At 37.2% G+C, this 17363-nt stretch overlaps 1 protein-coding gene across 2 annotated transcripts; it reads right to left on the bottom strand.

Moving 5' to 3' along the window:
* Positions 1–6919: 6919 nt before the first annotated feature.
* On the bottom strand, positions 6920–16839 carry LOC137963763 (uncharacterized). Of its 2 annotated transcripts, none has more exons than XM_068810959.1 (5): positions 16502–16839; positions 8509–8760; positions 8001–8094; positions 7835–7913; positions 6920–7753 (listed from the first exon to the last, which is right to left on the bottom strand). In XM_068810959.1, exons 1-5 carry the CDS (start codon positions 16799–16801, stop codon positions 7435–7437), a joined length of 1044 nt encoding a protein of 347 aa, XP_068667060.1. In that variant the 5' UTR covers positions 16802–16839; the 3' UTR covers positions 6920–7434. The 2 variants fall into 2 exon arrangements, with proteins under 2 accessions (XP_068667060.1, XP_068667058.1); XM_068810957.1 differs by having other exon boundaries at positions 8500–8760.
* Positions 16840–17363: the final 524 nt, after the last annotated feature.

Below are 17363 nucleotides of genomic sequence, written 5' to 3' on the forward strand. Positions count from 1 at the left end.
CTCAACAACACTTTAAGAGAAAAGCAAGAAAAAATATCCCTTTTCCAAAAGAGAATGTTCAAAAAAATGTCAAAATAACTTTTTGAAAAAAAATTGAAAAATCTTCCACCTTCAAAGCAACAAGTTGGAAAGACAAATGATCCACATATTACAAGTACGATAAAATGGTTGGATATCCGACAAAGAGTGTTTCATCTTAAAAGATAAATTTCTCAAACTTATTGAACAAGGGGAAATAATTAAAATCAGCAGGTACCAAATTTTGACATACTTCTAGCCTGCCAAAAGGTTGTCAATAGCAACACTTGATGTATAAGCACACCAGGTAGGTATCCGCGATGAGCAACTTTGCATTCAAAATACACCCCAGGTCCGAAGAGCCGTCTATCCACAGATTTCTATCCTGCCAAAAAAAAAAAAAACAGATACAAGCTCAACAGCCAAGTAATTTCTCTCTTTCAAAAGTCTAGCCTTCCTGCTTTTTTTCTCTTAATAAATCTCACTTATCACAGCCCTAGGAAACAGGAGAGCAACCCATGTCAGATTTCCCACAAGTGTCACTCCACAAGTGACAGAACATCAGATTTTCTTTTTTTTTATGGTTGTGAGTCAGCCTCTAGCTCAGTTCATATAGTAAGAACCAATTGTTATTGTCATATTCAAAGCCTTGTCTCCTTAATGTTCTCTATATTAATTATATACAGTCCATGTCTCCTCAGACAATTGTTCCAAGCAACCATTAAAACATCAGACCATGCAAAACATAGATGTAGGGCACAAAAATCATGCCTTGGACAACTGGAATCCACTCCTCTTGATGCCTTCCTGCATAACTTCCTTATGAGCAGGCTACAGGCCAGCTAAAACCCCTTTCACGCCCCTCCAGACACAGGTATATATCTGCCTTTACATAATGCTCCATTCTTTTCTTTCCAAACAGATTACTTCTTTGCTTCTTCACAGCATAAACTCAAGGATAAAAGGGCGTCTTAAAGAAAGATGTTTGTTATTAAGCATAATAGAAAAGTAAAAAATAAAACTTAAAGAAGAAAAGCCGCATATAGATGCATAAATGGAGGAACTTTTTGCACTTCTTGATGTTGTTTTTCATTCTTTTCGTTGATGCCCAAAAACTTATAATACTCATGGAATACACTGGAAATAGCGTCACTACTCAACTTTTCATTTAAAAAAAAATGGAATATACTGGAGTAAAACAACCAAAATATAATAAAAAAACTAATGGCAGTTTTTTTTCCTTTTTCTTTTGTTGTGAACTGCATAAGCATACACATTTGAGCAAATTAACATGAATTATTTTCACATTATCATTCGTATTAACCTTCAGACGCTTAAATGTAGGCATGCGACTTTATCATTCTGCTCATGTTTCGAATACTTGAACACGGACATGCATCATATTCTGCCAAATGACCAGCAACAGAATCAAAAGCATAACCATTCCTGAAGGATAACAGTATTGCCAATTATATTGGGGAATGCATCCTAGAAATCACCGTAGTGCTGAAAAATAAAGAGAAACATCATTTGGGTTCCCAAATCAACTTAACATGCAGTGACAATGGCTGAACATCATTCTTTCCTTTAACTTCTGAAGTTAAAAAGGCAAAACTGTCTCCAGTCTAGTATTAACTTTTTTCAGAACTCATTAAATAGATTAATAAATGTTCCACAGAGCCCTTCAAAGCTTGCTATCATTAAATTAGACTTAAAACGCTGGTCACTCAAAATGATGTGCCCACTTCTAAAATTTATAGATAGATCCTCTCATTTTTTGGTAACCCTCAGATAAAGCTGACTAAAATGAGGTCTCTTAAAATTTCAATAGGATAACAAACCAGCTTTTGAACAACCACCTCACCTACTCGAAGGAGTGTTACATATGTTCAGGCCACTTTTGATTCTGAATCCCCAATTACCATGCAACCTCCGAAATCCTTCATCTTTCATAATAATTACACTCAGAGAGAGTCTATGAAACAGCCATGTTTAACACCATACAAACTACTAGCAAATCCTAAACGACTCTATAAAATACATTACCAACATGATGCTGTTGCAATTATGTTATGACTTTTTGTTTTTTTTTCTCATATTCCTGCATTGTCCCCTGGGGGGCTCCTCTTCATAACATTACCCATTTATATCAAAAAAATAATCATTGGGAGGTCATAATAAATTTCACCAAATTTCTATTAAAAAAATATCTTGGACTATAATATTCATCAAATGCTTCCTTAAATTTTTCTTTTTGCATAATTGGAAACCATTACTGTCACATAAAACTAGATACTATCCTATTGGCTGTAAATAAAGCAGTTGAATTGTCTTCAAAATGATTTCATCAAACAACAAGAAGCAAAGGAAAACAGAGCATCCAAAACCAGTAGAAGTCACCCTAGGAGCAGATTCAATACAGATAAGAAACTCTGCAGGAAGAAGAGATAAGCAAGTTTCTTCAGTCATACAGAAAGTGACACCAGCCAGAGTCTTATTTAACATTAACATCGGTTACTAACTGCTCTTGGATTAATTTACACAATTAATAAGGAAAAGCAAAAAAGAAGACTTCTACATAAAAAAAGTGGGCATAACTGGAGTTGATCCCATATACTTTAGCTTATGTTCAAGGTTCTTGTCTGCTCAGGATTAGTGGAACTCAGAAGGATGCAATGAGAATAAGTTAAGTCTCACCAATCATATAATCAGGGGCAACAGCTCAGCACATAGTATACCGGAGGAAGAGGGGACAGGCAAGGACAATTGTGGAATCCAGGTTCTCAGAGTCTTGAAGTAATGGTATGGAGCTTGGGTTCTCCCCCAAAAGGTGTCCTTCATGTTAGAAGCTAAAATTATCTTCCAATATAAAACTGGGCCTGTATGAGGACAATACCAAGGGTCTAAGATGTCAAACTCTTGAGTATTGAAATCATAAACAACAGTTGAATAATTTTTAATTGATCTAGTAGTTCTCCCATAAAAATCCAAACGTACCTTTCACCGAACATAAGGAAAACGGATGATAGCTTGCACTAGCTTTCCCTTTAGTGACTACAGCTACAGCTTGGGCTAGAAACATCTCCATGGTAACAAGCATTTCTAACCGTGGCAAAACAGGATTTGCCCATGCCTTCTTATAGATTTACTAAGATTCAAATAAAACAACATAATAGCAGATAGGAGAAAGGTAATGATTGCCAAAAAGAAATCACAGGCTCAACACTCCTTATCTAAGGTTTTTTTTTTGGGAAATAACATTGCGTAAGCAATCGGGAAAACATTAGCACCTCTTGAACTTTTCGACAAAATGTAGTCATGATACAGTGCCTCATATTGGAGTTATAAATAGCTACGTGTAAGTTAGCTGAACCTAATTTTTAGTTTAACCATTAACTTTAAATTGAATGATTTAAAACTAATTTTTTCTTCAGCTGCATCTTTTTTCTGTCTCATGCATTCGTGTTTGAAATTTATTTTAGATATTTTTCTTACTTTTATTATTTGTTAACGATAAAATAGAGATATGGACATTTTTGTAAATATAATTAAGTGGCACTCTTGTAAATAGAGAGACTTTTTAAAGAAAGAAAAAGTCAGGTGCAGCCAAGGCTCCTTTTCCTCAAAATAAATAAATAACTCCTTTACAACAATATGAATGGAGACCTTCCAATATCTCAAGTATCAACTTCCTAAACCATCCAATGAAGCACATAACACCCAGACTCATCTATTTCTTCTTCCACACCAATTACCAGGAAAAAATGCAGTTCATCATTCCATATGTTGGTCATGATACTACCATAGTACCTCAATAGGAATCATGTTAACTTATAAAAACTATGCAGTCACTGCAAGATGTCCATGTGGTTTGTAAAACAGCCTTTAGACCAGTTTGTTCTTTAGAAACCAAACCATTCTTAAAACAATCTTCCAAAGAGTAGTTCTAGAGCCACCCATAAACTGACTAAGGGACCACTACTGCAAGAGAAATTTTGAGATTGGTAAAAGTAAGATATATTTCCCTGACGCATCTACTATGCTTTGGTTTCTAAGCATCATCAACACTAAAGACTCATTGTTGAGTTAACAGACCCAACTCAACTAAGTTGTGCGCACTTCACAATTGATGTTGAACTTTTTCTCAACACACCACCTCACATGCAAGCTCCCATTTGGGTTCCAAAAACACAGTTAGATCGGGTGGATGGCCCAAATGAATATACTATAAACTCATTACATAACACAGATTTAAGAAAAAGTAAACAAAAAAAGGATTTTCAGAATACTCAGATCAAAGAACAAAGAGGGCAGTAGTTACTGAAAAACAAACAAAGAGGGCAGCAGTTCGTTGACCAATTTGCTATCCTAGTTTTCTGTTTTATTAAGTATAGCAATACTAGGAAAGAAAGGAAAAACTGCCCTTCACAAAAGAATAAAATACAATATAAACTAACTGTTAAAAGACACCCACGTGTGTAGGGGTAGCATAGCTAGTGAATAAAAAAACTTCTATAAAGATGGCATAAAATTATAATTATACAAGTTAGTGTATATCTTCTTATGTCTTTTTCCTTTTAAATCATGTAACCCTAAAGGCATTATAGTCATTGTAAACATACTTTCCACAACTATAAATACAACCTCTAGGTATGCGGTAGAGCATTCAAGCTTCTTCTTCTTAACTCAAATTTGTGCTTACACCTCTCTCTCCTTTCCACTTTTTTCTCTCTTTTGGTTCTTCTCTCTTTTCTCCCAAGAGCTAGAGTTCCTCTCTTCTCTCCTTCCTTTGAGATCTTTTGTGTTTATGTATTGGCCCTAGAAATCAACATGGTATCAAAGCAGGCAAAGATATGACATGGAATAGGTAGAGAAGAAAGAGAGGAAAAAAAAAAGAGGAGTTTCTCGTTTTTCCTTTAGTCTTCTTTCCTAATTCCCGTTTTTCATTGGATGTTTCACTCTCTTACCGTATGTTTCATATAGCAAATTATATACCATTGGAAAGATCTTTGAGTCTAGTCCAACTCAAAAAAAATATTGAAATGAGATTTTTCTAGAAAGAGAAATCAACACCCGAAGCAATAGAAGTTAAGCAACAGAAAAGTTTCGAGTAGCAGCAGAAAGCCTCAACTTTTTGAATGGTTTGTACCAACATGAAAAATTATATCGCAAAAGAAAGTTATGTGAGTCTACTTTTTATCCCAATAAACCGTTTCTCAATCTGATCTTTCTAGAGAGAGATATCCACATTGGAAGAATCAAAGGTCATACTGGTATCCTATTGGATGCGAAATTCAAATTTAAGCCAATTTTTTTACATCACTATTTGAGTTGCTAATGTTGGTTAAATTTCCTATTTGCTTTCAAACTCTAGTCAAGATTTTACAAACTTGAGTATCTTTCCTTCATTAAAAGTTTTTTTTCTTTGATCTCACATCACATTAATTTCCTTAAGAGAAGTTTTTCCCTATGAGTTTTGGTTTCTTTTTTTGACAAAGTTTGAAATTTTTGAATTAGAAAGTCTTGTTTGCTCATTCTAAATTCCAAATATTAGTGTCCTAAATCTCCCTTGTTCTAGAAATTATCTCTAGAATATTTCTTTTGCAAATTAATCAAGTTTTGTTAAAAAGTAATTGCTTTATATCAAAAATCTATTTTTAGAGAGTTTCCATTATTATGTTTTGTCTCAAAACTTTTTTATTGGTGGGTTTTTATAAATTTGCTTAATCATCATATTTGTAAAGGAATTATTTTTTATCTCCCTCTTGAGTCAAACTTGGTCACCCCCCAAAAGTCATACTTTTTTTTTTAAAAGGAATTCAATTGTGCAAAAACAAGGTGTCGCAAAACGGCGAGCAATCAGAATGACCCCCCAAAAGTCATACTTGGTCAAACTTGTTAAGTTAATTCAATTCTACCTTTATAGTCTCCCTTAGTTTTTCAAAAAAAAAAAAAAAAGTCACATTCTAGATTCATTTGGAAGTATGAGTGTTGCATAGTCACCTCCTTCCAGTTAAAGTTGTTTCCCTATAATATTTCTTCAGTCTATCATCTTGTGTTTTCATCACTTCAGACCAATGCCTAGACCCACTCCCTAAAAAGTATAGGAGTGTGCCTAAGATCCAGTTTGAGTCAAGTCTTTTATTATTCACCCAATAAATGATTTGTGTTTGAGTTACCCTTAAAAAATGAGTAGTCTCTTTATTGTGTCCTAAAGTTAGGTTATTTTTTCACTATTGAAATTGAGCAAAGTGTGTTTTAGACTATGACCATTTTGACTAGTGTATGGAGCTTTATCATACAGCTAAGAGTGATTTTTCTTCTCTCACCATTTTTTTGTACAATTTGGGTCTCTTGGTAAAGACCAAAGAAATCCCCAGCTTGAGAGAGAAAAGTAGAAGAAAGAAGAAACCAATAACGAAAAATTCCACGTGTTGTGGTAATCAAATTTTATATAACTAGAATATCCAAATAAAGGGGCGAACAAGATGAGAGCAAAATGAAGACTACAAGCAAGATGTGAACAAGAACATAATGAATTAAAGCAAGGCAATCAAAATATTTATTTCAAGCCACACAAGACTAGAATTTCTTTTCAAGCACACAAGTTTCTTGACCACAATTACTTGCAAAGTGAAGTTACAAACACCAGCTTAAGGGGGAGTGTTTAAAGACACCCACGTGTGTAAGGGTAGCAAGGCTAGTAAATAAGAAAAACTTTCATAGAAATGACATAAAATTGTAATTATGCAAGTTAGTGTATATCCTTTATGTCATTTTCCTTTTGAATCATGTAGCCCTAGTCATTGTAAACACATTTTTCACAACTATAAATACAACCTCAAGGAATGACATAGAGCATTCAAGCCTCTTCCTCTTAGATCAAATTTATCCTTACACCTCTCTCTCATTTCCTCTTTTTTCTCTGCCTTGGTTCTTCTCTCCTCTCTCCCAAGAACTATAGGTCCTCTCTTCTCTCCTTCCCTTGAGATCTTTTCTGTTTATGTATTGGCCCTTGAAATCAGCACTAACATTTAGATTCATATGGAAATTTAAATAAGCTCCTAGGCAATTCTAACTTACAACTTCCAGTGCAAAATTGCAAAACAAGTAAAACGATTTGCATGTCTTGACTCAATAAAGACTTAAGTCCTACCCAACATAACCAAAAAATAGAGAAAAAACTAAACTCATTAATAAATATAAAGAAAAAACATTAAAACTTTGGTTCTCAAGTAATTCAAAACATTCCCCATTAAAAAGGGGTCACATTCCCAGCTATCTGTTTGTGTACACAAAAGTTAGGTTCTAAAGATAGCTAAACCACAAGGGCATCTCCCACAAAACATATGCAAGATACAATATTAGCCTGTCGCAAGTTTAAACTTGGAGAATAACTAAAATGGATGGCCCAGTTTATACAGATTGAGATGCATCACAAATTGCATCCAACGAGGGAAGCTGTATACCAGCTGATGCTTCAGAACAAGACCATTTTGGAGTTACTATGTCATCAATCCTCTTTCTTTTCTTGTCACTCTTTGAATCCATAGGTGAAGCAGATCCAGGGGTAGCATTGGTATTTCCTTCCTCTTTAAATGTGACAAGAACCTGATGACATGTGTTTTCAGTAGACCAATGAGAGGTCAAGACTGGTGAACTCGACTCTCTCAACCTATTCACACTTTTATGCCTTGCGAGAAGGGCACTCAATTGGTCTTGCAGCTCTGTAAAACTGCAATATAAGGTACAGAACAGAAATAAATACTACAGAAACTAGTGGAACTATTAGGACTAGTATTAGCTTGTCACTTACAGCTCATATCGAAGATGGGCTTCATTTTTTCTAGACGAGTACATCTCATTGTCTTTTGATAAGTAGCTCGAAAATTTGCCTTAAAACAAAAAAAAAACTCGTTGCTTAGGCCATTTAGGCAACTAAATTCATGAATCTCATTGTCAGAAACTGAAATGAAACTTACCGGCAAAAAAATCATCAGCTGTCATCTCCTCATTATTGATGACCCTTACTAGAAGGCTTGTTCCCGCAATAGGGGGTTGAATGGGTTGGCTACCCTATTTCAATAGGGGAGTGGATGAGAGAGAAAAAAAGGAGAGGATTAAATTCTTAATAGTACTTAATGATGCAGTAATGGGAAACAAAATCATAGCACTAGAGGAAATAAAAATGAAATCATAGCACTCAAGGAAATAAAAATGAAATGTCATAGCATTCAAGGAATTAAAAATGAAATCATAGCATTAGACATGCAGAATTCCTACAAACAAAAAACATGATATTGATTGTATACTGCTCAAAATATTCAAAGAACAAGCTAAATCATTTCAGTTACCAACCAAATATGCTAAAAAAAGAACTTCTCACGGAGGTTGCTCAGAGTAAGTGCAAAAGCAGCAAGAACATTGAAATGCACTGACCATATCAAGAAAAAGATAAATAGAAATCCAGCAGCAAGTTACCACAGATACCTTCTTCAACTTCTCTCGTTTCCTCAACATCTTTAAGTGCAATTTCTGGATGTAGTGCATCAAATGGTAACGAGAATGCCTTGCATATAGATGGCCTTTGACTTTAGGATTCTCAGAAAGCCATTCAGAGATACCTTTGGATTTAACTACTTCATTTGTATCCAATGACTCCAACCAAGAATATACAGGTATCCATTGATCTGTCCGAACAAAGCGAGGACGTGAAGGATCATTTGGGTTACTGTTTTTGATCTGCAAGAAAGCATATGTTCTTACTTATGCTGGAAGTTGATGTTTCCTCAAGCCAGAATTATTCAAGACACATAAATATGTTAGGGCAACACCAAAACACAGCATCATTTTTTTTAAGTCCTGGACTTGCTTACAAATAAAAAACACAAAAAAATGAAATTTTTGACATTTTTTTTTAAGTGATTGACATTTTAAAGAGACTAAACAGTTTCAGCACCTCAGAAATCAATATTCTTCATGTAAATGCATAAAGACAAGTGTGCCATGTAATAAATTTTTTCCACACACGAAAGTATAACATAAACTCATTCAGTAATAGCATACACATTTTCCAATGCTTGTTTTTCATTTCCACCAACCTTAAAATTTACGCCCTTTTCATTTCAAAAAAAAAAAAATTTACACCCTTTCTTCAACAAAAAAAATCTCTTGTTTGCTAACTGATGGAAAGAAAGAGAGAGAGAGAGTGAATGAGGAGAGCTAGAGAGGAGAGTGAGACGGTGCACGAGGGCAAGGGAGAACAAGGAGTCATGAGGGAGGAAGAAGGCGAGATAGTCTCCAATCAGAGAGACTGTTAGGAGAAGAAGATAGGAGCATGAAGAAGGCTCTCATTGGTGGCGATTTGAGATTGATGCTAGTAGCAAAGACTCTATGGAACAGAATGGAGAAGACAGATGGTGTACGGTGATAAACAGGAAAAGGAGAAAACAGCTACAGTCCATCTCAAACGTTCCGAACACTGGCACGGCCTGCTCCTGGATCATGATGTATGAGAACACTACTCTCAAGATTGAGGAATGCAGATTTAGAGGCAACAATGCCATCAACCTCACCACCAGAACAGGCTCAAAAGCCTCTTTGGTAAGAGTCCCCACAGTGGCATTAGGAGAGTTCATTCAGTAATGGAAGAAGACTACAAGCCCCACCAATAGGTTTCCGATCAGCTATGAGCTTTGGGTCAAGGATACACCCTGCTCTGCCTCACAGCTTTTTCGTAGAACTTGGAAATCTGGATTGCACTATTCTGCAATACAAGGAGCTACAGGTGATGTCCGGAATTTATGCTCCTGCAACCTATGGCTCTGAATTTAATTGGAATCAAATTCCAGGGGATTGCCACCCTTTATCCCATGTCCTCAGCTGGCCTCACCTTCCCCCCAACCACGGCAACCAGTCCTTGGACTGCAACCTAGTGATGCCACGTCCAAACATATACCAAAACCAATTCCAACAATCCTTATCCCTTATCAGCTCCTATTGAAAGGAAAAGAACAGCTCTCCTTCTGCCTCAAAGTTATTGAACACTGAAACTCACCAGTTATGCCGATGAACTTACTGAATGCCTATCAATCATCTGGCAGCTCAACTACACCAGGCATCTCCTTTCCCTGCCAAAATGAATGGCTAGTTAAGCTTAAAGACTAGAATGACCTTCAGAGAATGCTTCTTTCAACCCATCCGACCCCAACCTCTCAGTTGACAAATGGAAGCCTACTAAACCAACAGATCCCTACTCTAGATGGTACAAAGTTCATGGCATCCCAATAGACCTATAGTTTGAGGAAACCTTCCAAGCCATCACCCAAAGTTTTGGAAGACTGATGAACATTGACCTTGAAACTGAACCGTTGCAAAGAATGGATTATGCCCAAATCTGCATAGCTACCACTCTCCAACACAACATGAGACGCTCATCAACTTGGTGGTCATCTCCTCCATATACTGAGACTGACAAACACAAGCGGAAATCCAGAAGCAGGAAAGAAAAGAGATGCTCTCAAGGCAAAAAACAACAAGAAACTGAATCATTGGATTGTATATTCACTCAACTCCACCTGGTTGATCCGGTACTACTCCATCCAAAAATGCAAACCAGTGCCTGATGGTTGACCTGACAGAGAGAAGCCAAAACCTCACCGAAAATTCAAATTCAAATCCAGATCAGAATTTGAATTTCAAACAGCTGGAAGACTCATATAATGCCTGCAACAAACTGACCCTGCCCCCTGCTCCACCTGACAGCCTACCATCCAATTCAGATTTTTCCCCCCACTCAGAAGTTGATAATGCTAACCATGACCTTTTCTCCACTAACAGCAACTAGGACCTCAAAAGATAAATGCAAAAATTGATCCCACAGCCAATGGCCAATCCCAATGTGCATCCATCTACCATCATCCTGCTTCCTTTGACAAAACATTTTGACCCTTGCACCAACCTGACAAACTCCCCCAAGACTCACCCACATAACGTCTAGCCTACATCCAACTCCACATCATCAAGCCACAAGTCATCCCAAAATACAAACTTACCATAGAAGGAAGCAGCACAAAACTCACTTGTCATCTCCTCAAACCGCCTTCTCACCCATACTGCAACTTCCCCACTTGTCTATTGCCTAGCCACTCCCTCCTCTCCAAAAATCACAAGACCCACCCCCAAACAAGTGCAATCTAACTCCAACCAATCCCCCCACAACTGAAAAAAAAATGCTCAAAACCTTTCTATACCAATGACGGACACAGGCAGCTCAACAAGCTGTGGATCATCCTCGGATCCAGCCGAATACACCCTCCAACCACAATCTGCCTGCCATCATAGTCAGTTCGATATTGTGAATGAAGGAACAATAGCAGACAAAACTAGAAACATAGCTGATGCCTCAAAACAGCCAAGAAGCAAAGCCAGGAAAAATCAGCAGGACAAACATCCCACTCAACAAGACCAGGACACAAAGAACACCGCAAATAGTCAAAAGAGTAGATCACTAGCAGATTCCATTCACAGACAGGAAGACAAATATGACGCTGAGACTTGGAGGAGGATGGAAGTTGGTCGAGTGAATGATGGCTCATCCATCGAATGATTGGAACTTCTAGTGCTGGATCAAAAGGAATCGACAAAAGGAAACATCCCACTCATGGAATATTAGAGGAGTCGAAGGGGCCTAAAGGAAAGAATCAATTCGGGAAACTCTAAAGGACAGCAAATCTAACTTGGTCCTCCTCCAAGAAACTAAATTTCAACTCATGACCGAATCCCTCATGAGGGACATATGGTATAAGCAGCATCCCCAGTGCACAGCTCTAAATTCCTGTGGCTTGGGAGGAATTCCCATCGTTTAGGACGAGAAAACTTTTGATTTTCGTGATTCAAGCACGAGCGACTACTCGATTTGGCTAAAATTGTTTGATAAAGAGCTGAATACTAAATGGTGCTTATAATGTCTACAAATAGAAAAAATTCATATAATAGCATGCACAACTTGGTCCTCTCCACATAGGTATGTAAAAAATTACAATTATACCCTTCCATAATCAATATCTGGTAAACAAGTATGGAATATGTATGACCCGATTCCGTTCCATTCAATAAACGGGTAAATGGTAAAGAGGTAAAATTACTTAATCACATATCAGGGTAAGATTTTACTTTCACATTAGTTCTATTGAATAAACTACAGACAGAAAATCGGATAATCGGATAAAATTGACACCCCTACTTTATACACCTATGCCGAACAGTCTTCATCAAAGGGCGTAACATCGTAGACTCCGTTGTGGCAATCCATGAGGTCATTCACACCTTCAAGAGGCACGAGACTTAAACTTGTTGTCAAGCTGGATTTTGAAAAGGCTTTTGATAGGGTGAACTAGCTGCACCTAGATGAAGTAATGGATCTTATGGGTTTTAGAACTAGATGGAGGAGATGGATTCAGAGCTTTATCACATCTGCCACCTACTCCATCCTTATAAATGGAAGTGCATGTGGATTATTTCAAAGGAACTAGAGGATAAGACAAGGAGACCCACTCTTGCCCCTCCTTTTCAATATCATCGGGGGGAAACCTCATTGGTCTTACCAAGCAAGGGAGATTAGCTGGCTGCAAAGCGAAGATTTGAAGTTTTATCAGTATTTTTATAACGAGGTTCGATGTCAATTTGGTGTGTTTATTCAATGTGTGAGAACCAATAATGCCCTAGAATATATGAGTTGTAATTTTTCTAAGTTTTTGTGCAGCCAATGGTATTGTACATAAAAGATCTTGCAGTTATACTCCACAACAAAATGGAGTGACTGAACATAAAAATTGCTCTCCTTGACACAGCTCGAAGTATGATGTTTCATATGCAAGTCCCTAAACATTTTCAAGGAGATGCAGTTCTTACATCTAGTTATTTAAGTAACTGAATGCCTTCTTCTACCATTCAAAATAAAATTCAAATCAAGGTGTCATTTCCCTCCAAGGCATTATTTTCTCCACCTCCTAAGGTGTTTGGATGTCTTTGTTTTGTTCACAATATATCTTCAATTTCTAACAAACTATCTCCTCTGTCTATCAAATGTATATTCTTCGGATAAGCAAAAAGGAAATAAATGTTGTGACTCTCAAACTCAAAAGACCTACATGTCAGTTGATGTAACCTTCTTTGAGGTAGTGCCTTATTTCTCTAACAGGTCTATGGAAGTAGGAATACCGACTAACCACAACCTATTCTTCCACATATGTTTGATGAGAATTCAGACAAGCTAGTTGAAGATCATACTACTCCAAAAGCTCTTTGTGATCCTTCATCTACCTTGGATAAAGGTCCTTCAACAAGTCCCATACAACATTCAGATTTACATATTCCTATTGCTATCCAAAAGGGGTAAGATCATGTACTCACCACACTATTTCTAAATTTCTTTCATTCAATTTTCTTTCACCTTTATACCGCCAATTTGCCTTGTCTATTTTATACCTCGAAATCATGCTGAGGCCTTTGCTGATTCTCATTAGAGAACTGGTATGTAAATAGAGATGGATGCAATTTGCTCTAGAGGTACTTGGACATTATGTGATCTACCTCCTGGAGCAGAAATAGTTAGGTGTAAATGGGTATTCACCACTGACTATAATGCTAATGGGTCTTTGGGAAGGTATAAAACAAGGCTTATTGTCAAGAGATATACACAAACTTATGGTGTAGATTACTTTGAAACTTTTTCTCCTGTAGAGACTTAGCTCTGTAGGAATCTTACTATCCTTGGCTATGAATTTAGATTGGCAGATGCAGTAACTAGATGTGAAAAAATCATTTCTCTATTGTTATTTATCGGATGAGGACTACATGCTCACTTGGTTGACCAGATGATTTGGCTCCCTGATGACAGCGGTCGTTTCTTGGTATCCTTGGCCTACCGACTCCTTATGGGTTGGACTAGGCCCCCCGTCACCCACCCTGCCGCTACTGCTTGGCATCTAATGGCCCTCCTCGGATGAGTTTTTCTTGTGGAGTGCTTGCCACAACAGAATCCTCACTGCTGACAATCTCCTTCAGCACGGCAACTCTTCCCTGGATCCCTTTTACCCCTTCTGTGGGCTGGAGGAAGAAACTACTTGTCACATCCTTCTGCATTTCTCTTTTGCCTGGCAGGTTTGGACATCTCTCCTCAGCCTTTTTTATGATATTTGATACTAAAAACAACTCAGTGGTTAGTTTTATACTTCTGCAAGATTCCTCCTACAAGTAAAAGCTCTGATGTAAAATCCCCTGCTTGCCATGCTAGCCACATCTTAACCACCATGCTGATTTTATCTTCAGTCACCTCCTACATGTCACATGATCAGACAGAGAAGCTGCTCTTCATAACTTATTGAGTTACAGCAGTCCCAGGTGGCCCGCCACTCATAGCATCCCTTCCCCTTGCTGAGAACGCATGCCTTCATGACACCATTTCCTGTGGCTGTTTTTCATCATCAGTTTCTTCATGTCCTGGAAATGGAGGTTGACTGCAAGGTTTAAGAAGATTATAATTGAAGCTGGAGGAATGTCGTAGTCCCATGGCAAATCAGGTAGTAGATGGTGAAATAAATTCATTAGAAAATTTAGCTTGCTTGCAAGTTGTTAGGTAATGAGGATACTAGTCATTGGAAGGAGAATGAGACAGAGAGATGAAGGCAGCAGTGATGGAGGTGTACTAGGTGCATTGCTGGGGAATATTATTTGTCAAGATGGCGGGTCTACAGGGCTTTAACCTTGGATTGTTATCAGGTGGCCATTTCGGAGAAAGAGAAGCAGGAGCTGCCACTTTTATCCTAAAGATTGAGAGTTGAAGACAGCATGATTTTAGTAATGTATTGCTCTATATCCTTTGCAGACAGCTTGGAGAGTTGCTTCGTAAAACTGTGTGAAGTTGCTGTTGTCTGTTGGCAGATTCAATCAACAGTTTTGTCCCTTCCTTCAATTTGTAACCATGAGAAAAATTAAATTTGATTAGTGCCCAAATATGAGACTATGGAAGGATTAGAAAGTTACAAAAATGAAACCATTCATTTTAAACAACAAAGAGCAATTAATCAGGCCTGTGAACAAGATTTTGATACTCTGCAATAGGTCCTTCAGGAGGCATTTGATTGAGGATATTTCTTCCATTTGGTATCGCAATGAAAGCATCAACAATGCAGTCCAGAAAAAAAAGAGCATAAAAAATAAAGTAAGCCATTGATCTACAGATTTAATTTCTCACTTCTCTCCCTTACAAAAAGACTGTTAAACTAAAAAAATAAAAAATAAAATCTCAAATCATTTTCTTCCACAAAAAAAGTCCACTGATTAAATTAATACACCTCTCAGACTTCTCCAACAAGTAAAAGCTCTGATGCATGATCCTCTGCTTGCCATGTTCGTCACACCTGAACCACCTTACTTTTTTTATCTTCAGTTGTCTCCTACCTTTGATGTGTTTTGGATGAGAGCAGCATTCCATAGCCAATTTAGTTGTCCCAGATGGCCTTCCACTTGTATCATGAACTGTCTTATCCTCCCTCTCACGACGCTTGTAGGTTCGGATTACAAGGAGCTATTCTATTCCAAGACCTGGTCAATAGTAAAAATCTTATCTTCTATATCAAACCAGAGGAAGTGCATTACTCTACGAGGTATCAAGATGACTCAAGGAATTGATGCCAGCTTAGATGTCAGATCACAACCCTGCAAGAAGACTTTTGTTTAACTTGAAAAAATATAGACAAGAAGACACATTAAGACAAAACAATGTTCTTCCAATGATGTTCTTTTCCAGACTATTAAGTCATCTCTCTCCCCCATGATACAGCTATTATACAGAATAATGCATTTCACGTGTAAAAACTCAAATAATGATTATAATTCACTCTTTCTCATATAAGAGTCTTGAATATACACCATCACATGCACTCTTCAGCAATGTTGTGCTCAAAGGAATTAACTGAGACAGAAACATATACCTTAAAAGTTCTGAAAGTGATTCCAACAAACATCCGTAGATATCATGCTTACGACTAGAACAGAGCTTCTCCAACAAAACACGATATCCAGAAGCACGCATTATTCAAAACCACTAAAACAGTTGCCAGCAAACAAGACAAAATTCAACAATCCACTCAAAAGACGTGTCATTATTTTCCAACTCAAACTTCAATCTGGAAAACAAATTTTTTAAGCACAATGCAACACTATTGCTGAGAGAATCTTCGGATAGACAATTCCAAATTTCCACTATTAAAACATAACCTACTAGATTATGATCCTTCCAGGAGCAAAAAAGAAAAATAAACGAACAGTATCCGCGGTAAGTTTATTAGCCGTCTCGCAGGGGTATTAATCCAGCACTCAGTACCGTCACACGAAGGACCCAAGACTTGGAGACTACAGTGCGAGAAAACATTAAAAATAAATAAATAAAGAAGCAATATAGGCAGCTCGGGAGGCAGACCTCAGCAGATGTATTGCGCATTAGCTCGTGGATGGAGAGAATGCAGCGGTGGAGCCGGGATCGCGCAAGGGATTTTAGTGTTTCTGGGATCGAGGAGAAGTCAGAGTCGATCCAGCTGTCCATCTCGCTAGCAGTGACATTCCGTCCAGTGGGCATCGTCGAGAGCCACGACCGAGCTTTCGCCTCCCATTCCTGAGCTTGAGCGTCCTCGGCATGCGCCGCTTCACCGTATGTAAACGGCTCGGAGTGGAGTGGAACCGGATGCTCGCTAGGTTCAGCGAACCAGATAGTTGTCGCCATGGAAGGCGGAAGCTTGTGCAATTCCTTGACTTGAAACGAGTGCTGGCCTTTATGGACCATCGAGCAGAATAAGCACGGACTCGTCGACGTCGTCTGCAACTTCGATTGAAAATACTAACACCGGTTAAAATTATGGTACTTAGGGTAAGCGACAGGGGATGTAAAATATTTGTTTTTGTTAGTGCATACGTTAGTGTGCGTAACGAAAAATGCAGTTTAAAGTAATTATTTGTGTGCATAATAGAAAATGTGGTATAAAGTGTATGTAGATTATTTATTAAATAAAATATTTTGACATATCTAACTATCAGAAAATTAAATTAATATTAGTTAACAAATAAAATATATTAAATATAATAATTAAATAAATACTTACTTTTATATTATTAAAATTTTAATCAAATTTTAATTTTGTAATATCTAAATATAAAATAATTATACAAATATTGTTTTACATAGCGTACTACAAAAATATCATAATAATAAAAATAAAAATAATATAAATATAACTCGATCACCTTTTTTATATTAAAAATTATATCTATTCATACAAAAGTACAAC

Source organism: Aristolochia californica, unplaced genomic scaffold (assembly GCF_029961685.1).
Source record: "Aristolochia californica isolate CCGP_79_NKW_82.1479 unplaced genomic scaffold, dmAriCali1.0.hap1 SCAF_4, whole genome shotgun sequence".
Lineage (NCBI taxonomy): Eukaryota > Viridiplantae > Streptophyta > Magnoliopsida > Piperales > Aristolochiaceae > Aristolochia > Aristolochia californica.